Source organism: Ambystoma mexicanum, chromosome 7q (assembly GCF_040938575.1).
Source record: "Ambystoma mexicanum isolate Mex_15411 chromosome 7q, UKY_AmexF1_1, whole genome shotgun sequence".
Classification (NCBI taxonomy): Eukaryota; Metazoa; Chordata; class Amphibia; order Caudata; family Ambystomatidae; genus Ambystoma; species Ambystoma mexicanum.
In genome coordinates, this window is record NC_090941.1 from 848,109,200 (window position 1) to 848,124,349 (window position 15,150).

General features: G+C 48.3%; 1 protein-coding gene across 1 annotated transcript in view; it reads right to left on the reverse strand.

Moving 5' to 3' along the window:
* Positions 1–15,150, reverse strand: part of HEPHL1 (hephaestin like 1) — a 537,160-nt gene that overhangs the window by 266,591 nt on the left and 255,419 nt on the right. The window contains exons 8-9 of the mRNA XM_069639277.1: positions 3,285–3,416; positions 1,790–2,001 (exon numbers count right to left, since the gene is read on the reverse strand). Coding sequence (XP_069495378.1) covers positions 1,790–2,001; positions 3,285–3,416 — 344 coding nt within the window. The remainder of the gene's footprint in view (positions 1–1,789; positions 2,002–3,284; positions 3,417–15,150) is intronic.

Consider the following 15,150-nt stretch of genomic DNA (forward strand, 5'->3'; position numbering starts at 1 on the left):
TAGGCCTTCCCAGCCCTGCTGTAACACAAGATTTGTTGAGTTGGGCAGTCCACTGGCCTTGCTCATTAAATCTAATCCCTAAATAAATCATATGAAGAGACCCACTCCAGTCTACTATCCTCTACCCAAACATCTGCATTTTACTGTTTCACAATTTTAGGCATAACAACCATACTAGTTTTTGGCAACATTTAGTGACAGTCTTAGTTCTTCACATGGCGAATGTAGCCCTCAAACCCTGGGGGGGGGGGGAGGTTGACAAAAGGACAGGATCGTCTGCAAAGAACAATGCAGGATATATTTCCTTGCACATCTTAGATGAGTCCAAACTTCCAGTCGTTAGGGCTGATATCACTTCCTCCACATAGATGGTAAACAAGAGTGGACAAGGCCACAGCCTTGACCCTCCTCCCCACCCCCATGGAAACACTAAATAGCTCTGTGGTCTCTCCTCCTAGCCCGCATCTCGCCACTACCTTATTTGATGAGTAAAGGGAACGCACTCTAGTTATGAGCTTGTGGGGCATATTTCTTTTATTAAGGACCCTCCACAGCATCCATTGGCACTGCATCAAACGCGGTTTTCAAATCCACGTATACTATGTATAGTTTAGCCTTCATTAATACAGTATATTTCTGCACTAGCAAGTACAAAGGAAAACACTGATCGTTTGTGAATCTACCACGCTGAACCCCTGCTTGCAATGGGTGAATAATCTCATTATCAGCAGCTCAGGTCTGGATATGCTTTAAGATGACTTTTGCAAAGGTTTTCCCAGTGGTATCCAGCAAGAAAATCGGGCGATAATTCGCCAGACTATCCCATCCCCCCCTTTTATATATTGGAATAATTTCAGCTAATTACCAGCACTCAGAGACCGAATTTGTACTAATCCAAGCATTAAAGAGAGTTTCAAGTGGACTGATGCCCACACTAATGGTTTGTCTTTAAATAAATCAATCGGCAGTCTATCGTGGCCAGGTGCTTTTCCACTTTTTTGGGATAGTATGATCTCCACTTCTTGACAGAGCAATAAACTCCCCACCTCAAAATCATTCAGGGGCAGATTATCCATGGGCAGGGTAGTCTTACCTTCCCCGTACAACTTTAAGAAATGACTGCGCCATGTGTGTGCAAGTTTGGATTTTTGTATGTTTGTATGTTTAACAATTGTTTGTTTATTGCCCTTAAAACAGAAGAATGGCATTTATAACTGCATAGGACACTTATTTGTGATCAGGGTGTGATTCACAAGGGTGCCAGCGATGTGCTAATCACCTACAATTGATTACACAGGTTTTGCAGTGTAAATGCCAATCAACCGTTTCATACCCGGCCCTGTCTGCAGATGTATACCTCAGTCAGTTGCCCCAAGTATAGGGTAGTGAGTTAATTATTTATCCAGCCCACAAGTGTCCTTTGAATTTTTTCAGTGGGCTTGGAGGAAAGCTCAGGTGCAACAAGTTTGTCTTGCAAGCAAGACAATGCAGAGCAACACATGTTCGAATCCCAGTCTTGTGCTTAGCAACTGGTCTCCGGAATCAAGTTGCGTTATACAAAATTAATAAAATCCCCACATAATGATTTTTTTTTAAATAACCAGAGAAGTAATGGCCATGGTGAAATGTGATACAAGCCTCCATCAGAACCAGAAAAACAAACTAAATTTCAACCTACTGAATCGATTATTGAACAAATATATACTTTCTATGGGTTAGACCCTCAAAATACAAACACGATTATGCCCCTCAGAAAATACAAATAATGCAAATCAGAGATGTGTCCCACCTGTGACCCACTTTCGCTGAGAGTGCCCTTCTTGCAGACGAGCAGGGGGCCAACAAGGCCAGAGTTTGAGTCCATCACTTCATCGACTGCAGAGTAGTAGAGGTAAGTGAGGCAAGCTGAATCGCTGGCCGTAGGTCCTGCGTTTTCAGGTACTGTCCATGTGTATTGGAAGGACGAGTTAGGTTGAACGTGCGCTCCCATTTTATGAATTCCTACAGAAATAGCAAAGGAAACAGTTGCACATGAAAACAATTCCTGCAATTGTTCACGTTAAGTTATAGAGTGATTATTTTGTGCCAATACTGTTCTAATAGGGGGAAATATTTTATACAGAATATATTTGATCTACAAGTTTAGTTCGTCAACAAAACTGTCAAACGTGTCTATCATCATTCAACGTATGGGGGAAACTATAATGCAGATGCTGGCAACCTATTGACCTAGTACCGTGCCCTGAATCCTTGACTCGCGAAAGACACCCGCATTCCAAAGGTGGTCCAGTATAAGCCACATCCTCATCGCATCGCATTGCAATACAATACACAGAAGGTTTAGGACTGCTAGTGCTGAAACTTCAGTCTTCAAAATACTGACTACTCAAAGCAAGCTACAACTGCCTGGAGCAAGCATAACAAGTACTGACTGCATTGAGGTCATTGTGTTAAAAAGTATTGACTGAAGAGGGTTGGTGAGGTTTGGTTAGAGGTTATACCATGTGATCACAAAGGACTGGTAAGAGGCCAACGTTCTGGACTCTGGCGGACCTTAATGAAAGAGTGAGTCTGGATGTACGGACAGATGACCGTGATCCCATTGAAGCACAGAGCCTGCACATGGGCCTGCGAAAACTACAGCCTAGACCTGTTTTAATCTGCACACCTGGTTGTTTTGCCTTACGTTTAATACCCCTTAACATTGATTGATTTGCAAACATGTACTCCATAACTAACACACACAAACACAACACACACAACGTGGGCAGCCAGGAGGGGGAAATGGGTGGCGGCCACCACCCTGGTTCTCCTCTGGTGCAGTGCACCCCTCAGCCTCCCGCTGGAACCCTATTGGCCGCCCCAGAACTAAAATCTGCCTCCACTACTGCACCCACACACACTGCACCCATGTAATGTTTGAAGATAAAAGGAGAAGAGCAGGAGCTGCAGGTGCATGATGTAACTCCTTGACCCACCAGTTTACAAAGCTTCCGAAGACACAGCTTGCGCAGACTCCTTAACCATACCACACCACACCACATTGGTTAAATGTATGTGTTGGCCCATGCCAGTACAGCATACATGCAGTAGCAACCTTCTGATTTGTAAGAGAAAGGCCTGGGCCAGATTATGAATATAATGTCCTTTGGAGAGCAGGCAAGTGGATTGTATGGGCAAAAACTGGAACACTGCAAGTTCTACTCCCCCAGGTACTGCATGCGACCTCATTGCAACAAGATTGCCACGAATGACTTTCAATTAAAATGTTTAGGTGTACCTACCGTCTGCATACTGTGCCCCTTCAGAGGACTTGCTGTAAGCTACACCATGGGGTACGATGCTGTAATTCCTGTCAGCTTTATTTAGAAAGGTCACCAATACTGTATCGCCCACTTCCATTTTGATGACTGGACCTTTTGGGGAATAAGAACAGTTTTCAGTAGGTTCTTTGCAATACTTGCATCTGAACACATCACATCATTTAATAACAGCTAGAACTATTATTCCTGGAAGGTTCACTGCACTGTTCCACGCTGTCCCGCACATGATAATTAAGATGCTCCACTGCTTACGTTTAAAATAGATAGTTAGTGGCAGCATATTCACTATGGTGAGAGGTGTGAAGTTTGTCAATGTCAAGGTATTGCTAGTTAGTGCTTAGTGCTGGAGGAAACGTGTTTTTTTTAAACATTCTTTATTGACACACTTGGCATTATGACAGGATGCACAACTGATAAGACGGATAATCAGGGTTTGGTACAGAATGCAGCGTACGGGGGGGGGGGCTTACAATAGCAGGAGAGATTACCCATTGCTATCCACAGTTCAGGTTCAAATTTGGTTGGGGTATGGGACTAGATTGGCTGCGAGCTGGCAGGAGTATCCTGTGGAAGCCACGCACACAGAAGGTATAGTTTGAATGGGCTCCATATGGCTCTTGGGCGGGATTTAGTGGGTTGCATAGATGCCCGTTGTTCCTCCATATCATTGGCCCACACAACGTCACTTAGCCAGTATCTTTGTTGGAAATGTTTGTGCTCATCCATCGTAGTAAAATGCAACGTTTAGCAAGGAGAAGGCACAGGTTTACAAATGTGCTCATGAAGCGCAAAGTAGGTTCAAAGACATGGAATAAACAATGCATTGGTGAAGGGTCAGTACATTAGTCTGTCATTTCCGATATTAACTTGTACACATCCTTAGTGGACAGTCCCATATCATGCGGAAGTATTTGGCATTAGCACTATTACACTTGGGGCATGCACCCATCCCTTCACCGGAAAACAACCATAGCCTGTTTGGCGTGTAATGATATCAGTGCAGTACTTTCAACTGTATTAATTGGAACCTTTAGTTGTGAGACACTTTACGTGTTTGTAGGCACATATCTGCCCAAAGGTCTCTTGCCCATTTAGAGCGAACACTGAGCCGTGGCACTATCAAGCCGTTCTGAATCCATATATAGAGGGCACTAGGCCCCGGCGTTCACTCTCTGTTAAGATGTACCCCAGTATTGTGTCGCTCTCTGGTTCTATAGGGAAACCGTCCCACTGCTCTTTGCATGCATTGCGCAGGCCTGTTTACTGCAGCCATAGTGAGGTTTTGCAGTGTACGAGTGCAGACATGTTAGTGGCAGGGATAAATCTACCTTCCGGGTACATGGCCCCCAATGTATGAAGCCTGCTTGTGCCCAGATCCGTTGTGAGCGGATGTCTGCACGAGGCAAGGAGGGTACACAGTTCCAAATGGGGAGGTGCCTTTGGTATGGGGTGGATACACCTGTCTACTTCCATAATTTACACCAGTCCATCGCAGTTATGCTAGCCGGATCAAATTCACAGCTATCTGCAAATCGAGCGGGGGGGATCAGCGACCACTGGTCCCTGTCCCCAAAGGAGCACCTTTCTAGTCGAGTAGGAGGGAGAAGATGGCCCTCCGAGAACCAGAAGGCCGCAAGCTGCGTCTGCTCCGCAATCTAATACAGATAGAAATCGGGTGCCACAAAGCCTCCCCTCTCATATGGCTGTGATAATGTGGCCCACTTAAGTCGTACCGCTCCAGAGTGCCACATAAACATGCACATTTCTGCCACTAGGTTAGAAGAAGGCCCATCCCGGCCGCAGTGGAACATTAAGAAAAATATAGAGTATTTTGGGGAGCACTGTCATCTTAATGAGCGCTATCTTAACCACAATAGTAATAGGTAGTCGGGTTCAGTTCTTAAGCTTAATTGCCAGCTGTGCCAAATAATCAGCATAGTTGCAGTCATATAGCTTGGCTCTGTGTCGGGTAACTACAACCCATGCAGATCACAAGACTCAGTGGTGCCATCTGTTAGGGGAAAGAGTTCAGACTTGTTGCAATTAACTTTGAGGCCTGATATGTCTCCGAAAACGAAGATATCTTTCAGAATGGATTTTAAATGGGTGTGGGGGCCTCTGATATACAGCAACATACTGTCACTGTAGACGGAAATAATTTCAGGCTTCTCAGTCATTCTGAGTCCCCTGTGTCTATGCTTGTTTCGTATGAGGTCCGCAAGCAGTTCAATATCAATAGCAAATACTAGGGGCGATAGGGAGGGCACATGGCGGGTGCCTCTGGCTATAGTAAATTTAGGGGATAATGTTCCATTAGTGTTGTCACAGGCTTTTGGGGCTGAATATAAGAGGCGTAAATATGAAAGAAACCTCTGGACGAACCCACAATCCCACAATTTCCCAATACGGCATACATAAATTGCCAGGAAAAGGAGTCAAATGCTTTCTGTATATCAAGAGCAGCCACCACTGCCTGTGTTCCTCCAGCCTATCAGCGCTAATATGTTGAGGAGGCACCATATGTTTAGTGCGGTGGACCACCCAGGGCAGAACCCCGATTGGTCTGGATGGATGCTCATACATGGCCATCAGACAGTTGCAAATATGTTGACATCTGAATTGATTAAGGAAAGGGGTCTGAACGAGCCACATAGTTCTACAGGTTTATTCGGCTACCGGAGGACCATAATAACAGCCTCTTGCATGGTGTTGGGGAGTGCATGTGCCTCAAGAGCTTCCTGCCATAGCTGAAGTAGGTGCAGGACCAGTAAAGTCTTGTAGTGTTTATAAAATTCAGCAGTAAGGCTATCAGCCCTGACAGAAGGTCGTCAATCGCCCTGGTGATGTCAGCAAGGGAGAGAGGGAGGTCAAAGAAGGTCCTGGCTTCTTAAGACAGCCGACTGATCGGCAGGTTGTCAAAAACATATCTATGTCCACTAAGGGGTGAGTATCTTTGTTAGAATAGAGATCCATGTAAAATCTAGTGAATACCCCATTTACAGCGGCCTGTAAGTGTACTACATTGCCTGCCTCATCAGTTGTAATGGGAATGCATCCGTTACCACCCTCCTGATGTGCCATGTTGGCCAACAGCCATCCCGGACTTTCGCCCTCCCCAGATAGTCTAGTGGCCTGCGGGGTAGCAAGGAACCGAAGTTCTCGCTCGGCGTGTGTCCTAAAGGCATTTAGAGTCCCTTATCTGTGCAAGTGTGGCCATAAGGGGATCAGCTGCCTGTTCCTGTTTCAATTTACCCAAGTGATCTTGGCAGCTTGCTAGATCTCATCGAATCGTTTTAAGTACGCTAAATCCGACGGTCATGGCAATCCTGCGTATATAAACCTTAAAGGCTTCCCAAAGTGTGCTGGTCAAGGGTATCAGCCCACATTAACATCAAAGTATAGTTTCACGTGATCATCCATAGTGGTAGCAAATGCTATATCTAGTAACGCTTGCGATTTAAAGTGCCAGTTACTGCAGGGTCTAGGAAGCACAGTCAGCACTAAGGAGATGTAGATAGGGGAATGGTCAGAGTAAGTTCTAGGGAGCATGTAGGTCTCACAAACCCAACCCAGTAGCACATCAGAAACAGACACAAATCGATGCAGGAGAAGGAGTCATGAACTGATGAATAAAAGGAGTAGGAGTGCCACGTGCATGCATTGCTCTCCAGGCATCTACCAACCCTAGGCTAGCTATTCACTCTCTAATAGTACGAATCGCTTTCGATTGGGGCCAATAAGGGTGGAGAAGAGGAGTTACAGGTAAGTAACATTCCTTCTCCAGTATGGGGTCTGACATGGATTCACATGCTCATGAATACGATTACACAGCAGTACATATACACAACCATGGGAGGTGGCAAGGATCAACATAAGCAATACACTTACCACCAGAACAGACTCGCCTCAAGCAAATCTGAAGACGCAGTAGAATCTCATGAAGGTGTGTGTGAACTTCCACATAGCAGCCCTGCAGATTTCGAGCAGGGGCACACCAGAGAGAAACGCTGTTGTTGCTGCAATGGCTCTGGTGGTGTGGGCTCTCGGTTGGCATGGTAGTGCTCTGTTAGCTAGATGACAGTGCATGATGCAGCCAGAGAGCCACCTGGATATGGAAGCCTTAGACAGGGCCTTCCCGTGATTCACAGGACCAAAAGTTCACAAAGAGTTTAAACGTCTTCCGAAAATCCTTTGCGAGTGCCACATAAAACTTTAAGGCACAAGTAACATCCAGCGAGTGCAACACCCTCTCAGCGGGCAATGAAGGATTCAGAAAGACTGGTAGAACTAAAGGCTTGTTGAGATGGAATTTAGAAGGAACCTCCAGCATAAAGGTTGTGTGGGTCCATAGCACCACCTTCGTAGCATGGAAAGAAAATACAGTTGTTTGCAAGAGTGCCTGAATCTCCCCGACACGCCTGGCCGAGGTGATGGGCACTAGGAAAGCAGTCTTCCATGAGAGGAACCTTCAAAGGGGCCTGATGCAATCATACAAATGGAGGCCCCATGAGTTTAGTCAAAACATTGAGCTCCCAAGCCAGAGCTTGCGCCTTTACTGGTGGAAAATCCCTGAAGAGACCTTTCAGGTACTCCTTGATGAGCCTGTGCAACCACATGGATGTCTTACCAGGCATCCTGGTGTAATGGGATATGGCAGCCAGACGCACCTGGATCGGGTGTGAGTCAGGCCAGCCTTGGCCTGGGAAAGCAGATACGAAAGGAGCTGCAGGACTATGACTCGCAGTGACGCAACACTCCGAGTCCTGCACCACACTGTGAAGCGCTTCAACTTGTGACCATAGCATGACAGTGTAGAGGACACCCTGGCCTTGGCCAGAATGTTCTTGCATTCCAGTGGGAGGGCATAATATCCAAACTCTAGGGCTTCAGGAGCCAGGCCGTGAGGCTGAGCGATGCTGGGTCATGGTGTATTATTGTTCCGTCTTCCCTGGTGAGAAGGTCGGGACATAGAGGCAGCTGGATGGACAGAGCCACCGACAGACGGAGCAGGTCCGGATACCAGATCTGCTGGAGCCACGCTGGTGCAAAGAGTATCATCCTGTGATGACAGCGTCCAAGTTAGTTGATCACACATAGCAGGAGCGAAAGAATTAAGGGAAGATGTACAGGGAGAGCCCCTCCCATGGGAACAAGGCATCCCCCAGGCTCCCTGGCTGAGGGAAACTGCTGGCGAACCTCTGGCACTTGGAGATTGTCACTGTTGCGAAGAGGTAGATTTGGGGCCATCCCGACTTGAAGAGACGAGACGCTTGCACTTGCTGAAGCTCCTATTCATGGCAGGACCGCAGCTCCTTGCTGAACAAGTTTGCCATGGTGTTCTTGGTGCCTGCCAGGTGAAAGGGTACAAGGAACATGCCCAGAAGAATGGCCCAATGACACAGGGCATGGGCCTACCGGGAAAAGAACGAGAGAGCGCGTTACGCCATGCTTCCAGATGTAGAACATGGTGGTGGTGTCTGAAGATGCGCACCACCTTCCCCTCTAGCTGAGGACAGCATCTCGGGAGTATAGCTCAGGGGACACGCGCTTGCCTTGAAACAAGACGATGCTAAGCAACACTGGTTCGATCACCGGGTCCGCGCTTAGAAACCTCTGGGTACTAAGCGTGTTATAAATAACCAATTACAACAACTTGAGGGCCCAGTAGACTGTCCGGAGCTCCACGACATTGATGTGGATGTCCTTTCCCTTCGGGAGACAGAGACCTTTGGCGTGGGATTGTCCGGTGTGGGGGCCCCCACCCTTCCAGGGAGGCGGCTGCGGTAACCGTGGCCTGAAATGGAGGTATCTGGAAAGGAGCCCCTTTCATGAGATTTGGGCGTGCCTCCCACCATCGAAGAGCTTGTTGAAACTCCTGGTTGAGAACAACCTTGTCCGTCCAAGTGCCTGTGATCTGCAGCCACTGTGTATCCAGAAATTCCTGAAGAGGTCTCATCTGAAGTACGCACAATGGGATGAGGTTATTCAGGAGGACATCATCCTCAACAGCGACTGTATGGCTCTCACTGTCGCGGATTGCGCTAATGACAGGTGCTGCACCTTCCCCAGGATGGCAGTCACCCTAGCCTCCGAGGGGGTCGCCAAGCATGCAACCATGTTGAGGCGGCACCCAGGAACAGAGCATTGTGCGATGGCTCCCCGCAGGACTTCGGATAGTTGATAGAGAATCTGAGATCCATCAGAAGGTGAATGGTCTCTGTGGTGTGCTGGATAGCCAGCACGTGCGAGCGGCAGCGGATCAGCCAATCATCCAGATAATGACAGACGTGGATCCCCTTGAAGCACAGATGCGCTGCCACCGGAGACAAACATTTCGTGAACACTCCCAGAGCTGACTTCAGGCTGAAGGACGGTGCCATGGACTGATAGTGCTGTCCCTGGACCATGAACGCGGGAACTTCCGATGCTTTGCATGCATGGGGTCATGAAAGTAGGCATCCTCCAGATCCAAGGTTGCCTGGAAATCCCCTTCCTCCAGCTGGCTGAGCAGCTGGCTGCAACATGACTTTCCTGAACTTCTGGGATTTCAGGTACTTGTTGAGGCGTTTTAAGTCTAGGATTGCCTGCTATACACTCCTGAGCTCCAGAGGCACAGGAGGTCAGACTCTATCGCCCCCTTCCGTAACATGGCCTGAACCTCCTGCAGCATCTGGGCCATGTTTAGTTCCTGACGAGCCACAGGAGGGATGCGAGGACACCTGTACTGGAATTCCAAGGTGTGCCCCTGATGACGAACATCTAGCACCCACTCACTTGTCTGTGGTGTTGGTCTTCCACTTGTTGACAAAGTTCGCTAGCCAGCAGCCAACTGGGGTGAGAAAGTGGGGGCTCGGATCCAGAGGCATTCAGGCCTGCTTCGGCGCCTGCGTTTTGGCCTGTGGGTAACGACAACGCTGCCCTCTGCTGCCAAAGGCCTGTGAGCGCCCTCTGTAGGCTTCCTGGGTGACAGAGCGGGAGGGCAGGTGATAGGGAGCAGAGTGTCCCTTGGAGGATCTGCCTGATTTACAACTTGAGGAACCAAAGGACGAGAACCTTCTCTGCCTCACATCCCCCAGGTACCGTGCAGTCTCTGTGTCAGTCTTAATCCACCACCTTTCCGAACCAATTGTTCCTGTCGAAAGGCATATCCACCACCTTGGACTGCATGTCCGCCCTGAAATCCTTAGCCTTCAGCCAACCTTGGCAATGCAGGGATACGCCGGTGCCTATCTGGTGGAAGCCAGAGACAGCATATCCAGTGCCACTGTGATGCATGGTCCGAGGCCTCCTTACCCTCCTGGAATACAGGCAGGGGGATCAGCCTTCTTGTCCTATGGTAGGACATCCAGGATCGACCAGAGCTTGTACCAGAATTCCCAATCATACCGGGACAGGATGGCCAGGGCATTGGCAGCTTTGATAGTGGAAACAGCAGTGTAAATGATGCGCTTCCTCGTCACATCCAGCTTTTCCCCCTCCTGATCCGGAGGCACCATGGATGAAGATGATGGGTTCGCCGAGCAATTTTGGTGGCGGCAGGCATCCGAGAGTCTGGAGAAGGCTGCGACCTCAGGCATCTGGGGGCCGAGTCCCGCACCCAATATTTCTTCTCCAGTCTATCCCTTTTGGGAGGGGCAGTATTGGGTGTCCTCAGCAGTTCCAACCCTTCCTCCCAAAAGTGGAATCAATATCACCATCTTCCTGTAGACTCCCGGCGCTGAAAAAGGAACCCCTCCTTTTCTTCCAGGACCAAGTTGAACAGGGTGGAGGCCCTTGACCGCATGCTATGAAAGGAGCCCACCTTGTCAGGGTGTGAAGCCCTGGCAGGCACATCTGCGCCCAGAGGCTCACCATCAGCTGGCAAATAATCATTGTACTCATCGGTATGGGTCGATGCCTGTAGTGTGCAATCAAAGGCCCAAAGCAGGATTTTTCAACAATGACACAAACACGGATTTTCATGTGTGTGAAAACTGAAGGGCCATGTGGAAAAGGCCTACCTGTCACTGCCAAAGGAAAAGCAGCATGTTAACCCACAAAGGAAGAAGGAATTCAAAGGTCCCTTTCACATGAAAAACAGGATTTATAAACACTGACACAAGAACGGCTTTGCATGTGTGTTTGCAATTTAAATGTGAAAAATGTACCCCTGCTAACATAAAAATGTCAGGGGAAAAACACATGGTACGTGTTGACAAAAAGTAATGTTTATTATGTTTTGCATACAAAATACCAGCAGACATTTGAAAAGAAAAGTCACTTTGTTTTCATGAAAAGATTTCTGTATGCCAGAGGAAAACCCCTTTGCTGGCTCTGGGACACATGTCACATAGCCCACTGGAAGGCCGGTTTTACATCCCAGAGCTATTTTACAACTGCAATCAAATGTGGACTCTGGAAGGTGTGGAAACCAATTCTCCTTTAGACTTGCTGTCTCTGCAGGACAATTTTCTCTTGACTGGAGCATGACCAGAATGTTGACAGGAGGTGTGAAGAGGGAGGCTACAATTAAGGGAGGCTGAAACTCCAACTTCGAATAGCAAAAAACCAACTTCAAAGAGACTCATTAAAGAAAACTTTGATCAGAGAGACAAATGGCTGGATGAAGCAGAGCTCCCATTTTCTGAACATACAGATTTATAATTCATTTAAAAGGATTATAACTTAGGCCTTTTTCCCAGCAACCATAAAACAGATTTGTTTTATTTATCTGTCATTTTGTGATATAATTTTCAGGAGATTGGGGAGATATAAAATGTGTCCACCTGCGACTCAGGGAACTGTAATGGCCATGTTAGATGTGTTTCTGGCTGATCTGAAAATGTTCCAAATGGGAGAGTTACTGAAGGGGTGGAGTGTAAAGTTAGGAATATGGGTAATAAATTACATATTCATAACCGATATACTTTTTGTGGAAACAGCTGAAATTTGCCACATGGCCGTGCAAAATGGTGCAGAACTGAATGTCGTCTAATTTAATTCCCCATGATTAGCTGAATCAGAAAATATATATATATTATGGCAGTTGTGAGTAAAATTACAAAGTTATTCCATATAACCATATTTTTACCAAAATTTGACATAAGAACAAATGAGGATTACAGATGGGAATTGCCAAATGTCTGCTCCAGACTCTTAAACCAATCTGTAGAGAGAGGCTGGATTTGGGAGGAGAGTGAAGGGAAACGGTCCAATCCTAGATGCGAGAACTCTTGCAGGGTAATCCCCCAAGATTGTAAACTTGATGTCATCGCTGCTATGTAATGCACTAGGAAGAAGGAACAGAGCAATTGAAATTTACCATCAAAGGAAAGCTGCTAAAATTCACCATCTGACAGCAACAATGAAACCGTAGAAGAGATTGCAGTAATTGCATTTGGGTGGAGCTGTCCATTGGAGCGGTCTATTTTGTGAGAAACCAAAGGGTGTCTCACTCGCTAGTCCTTGGAGACTTGTCATCCATGTGGCCAGGACATGGCCATCGCTTTTGGATCCATTTCCTGGGGGTGGACCAGTGCGGGGGGAATCGCCTGGGTGAGGGGTCTTCGGGGAGTGGGAGTGAGATAGCTGATGAGACGCAGTCATTTGTCCCGTTAATCGGGTCAGGCAAAGTCAGGCACTTTACCCTAAAATCATACACCTGATACCAGTTAGCTCTCCTCACACGGATAAAAGGCAACACCTAAAGACACACTCTGAGAAATATGGAACATGGGAATGGGCAGAACGTACGGGACAAAGGCACACCTACTGGAATAGATCAACGGACCAAGAGACGAGAGCAGCGGGCCGAAAACCCCAAGGCTTCCCTACTGGAGGTCGTTGCCTCTGACAGACAGTGAAAGACACATGGAGAAGGCCAGATGCCACAAGGGAAGATTGCATTGTGTTTCAAGGATGCCAGAGACACTCCCAAGTGAACGGCAGAGTTGGGGAGGCGAGGCCAAGCCTGTGGTACTAACCTTGACTCAAAAATTGGAAACCGCAAAACAAGAAAGAAGCGACTTTAACATGGAAGGCCAGGCGAGCCTCGATCCACAGTTTTGAAGTGTGTACTGTGTTGGAAACCGAGCCAGAGTGTGTCATCCTGCCTACAAGGAACGCGTTACTTCGTGAGACCTAACATGGGGAGGAGAGCTGGTACAGCAACCTTATCATTTGAACACTGATTTTTCCTTTTGAATACATTTTCTTCTTTTTACACTTTTGAACAAGAGATAGGGCAGGCATTAGGTTTTGTTAGCATATGCCATTTTGATTTGACAGACTTCACTAGGATGGTTTTGTTTATCGTTTGATGGTCGAGACTGCTCCCATCTTAGTTATACAGCAAAATAGGAGTTTCTCCAATCCCAACATTTTCAATAAAGGTTGCACGAATTGTATCTATTGTGTGAGTGTCAATACTTGTGGTACCATGCCTTCCCTACAATTTCTGGGAAGGCCCAAAGCTGTCTGGGTCCTATGATGGAGTGCTGGGGGCCATCCTTGAGAGTGGAGTGACCAGACCCCTGCCCCATCTTTCCAGAGAGTCCTGACATGCAGCTGGCTTTCCTGAACTTTAAACAGAGGCTTTCTATGCAAGTAGAACTGAGCCCTGGGAAACCAAAAGGTGGGGGAATCTGCTTGCCTTAAATCCTTTTCCTTTATAGTGGGTTTGGGATGAAAAACTGTAGATCCTTAGCCTATTTAACAAAATATATTAACTTGGAGGCCACCAGGGGGTGCGGGCAACATGGCTGCTAAACGCTGTGCTCTGTCCCCTGCCCTAGCGATCAGAGGACCATATGCGGAGTTGACATATCCCGGGTCCCTGGAAATAGGGTCCCGAAGAGTGGGAAGTTGTGCTGCACCGGCAAGCTGGGAGACAGGGGTCTGGGACCCTAGCAGAGTACAGATAAGGCTGCAGGCAGTTGAAGACCCCTGTTGAGCGCTTGGTGGATCGAGCGGGAAGGCCGGACCGCTCTCCCAGTGCAGCGCCTACAACAGGTGAAGGAGACCCCCTCCCTGGGAGCAGGGCTGGAGCGCCCCCCTCCAGTCAGGAGGGCGGGTTGGTACCGCCGAGGCAGCGACTCCGATGCCCAACACGGGTGACGGAGGGAGTCGAGAGCAAGGAAAGGGCGGTGTTGGACAGGCCGCCTGTGACGGCCACCCCGAGCAGATATGGTTTGTAGGGGGCAGCTACAATGACTGAGGCTGAGACGGAGCAGGTGCTTACCCGGCCCCCTGAAGGACTGAGTGGCGACCACAATGGTGAGGCGCGGCCACCTGGATCTACGATGCTGCCGAGCCCCAGCTTAAAGAGGACAGTAAGGTAGGCGGAACCCTCCGCGGGGAGAGCACAGGAGCTATTGCTGGGCCTGCCTCCCAATGGCTGCTCCTGGGCCTGCCCACCAAGGGCCACAGTTTGGAACGTTGGTCAGTCTGTGGAGATGTGTCCTCCCCCTCTGGAAGGGGGTGATGCAGTGTTGAAGTCCCCAAGAGTAGTTGGCAGCATACTGGGATACTGGGAACCCTGCACACACCTGGTTGCCCCCACCCTGCCATTAGGGGATACCATGAGAGCTGTTGGAGGCACACCTGAAGGTACCAGTGGAGAGTGGAGCCAGTGAAATGGGACCACCCCCGGAAGGACTGGTAAGGGGACCCCATGGTTGGCAGTGGGTTTGGGGAATGGAGGAAGAACCGCTGCGGAGCAGACGGATGGAGGGGTTCGGAATGTAGTGGCACAGAGGGGCCTACCCAGCAAACGTGACTGCCATACGTTTATGAGCTGGAAAGGAACTCTGGCACACGATCACTACCAAGGCGGAGAGGAGCACTGCAC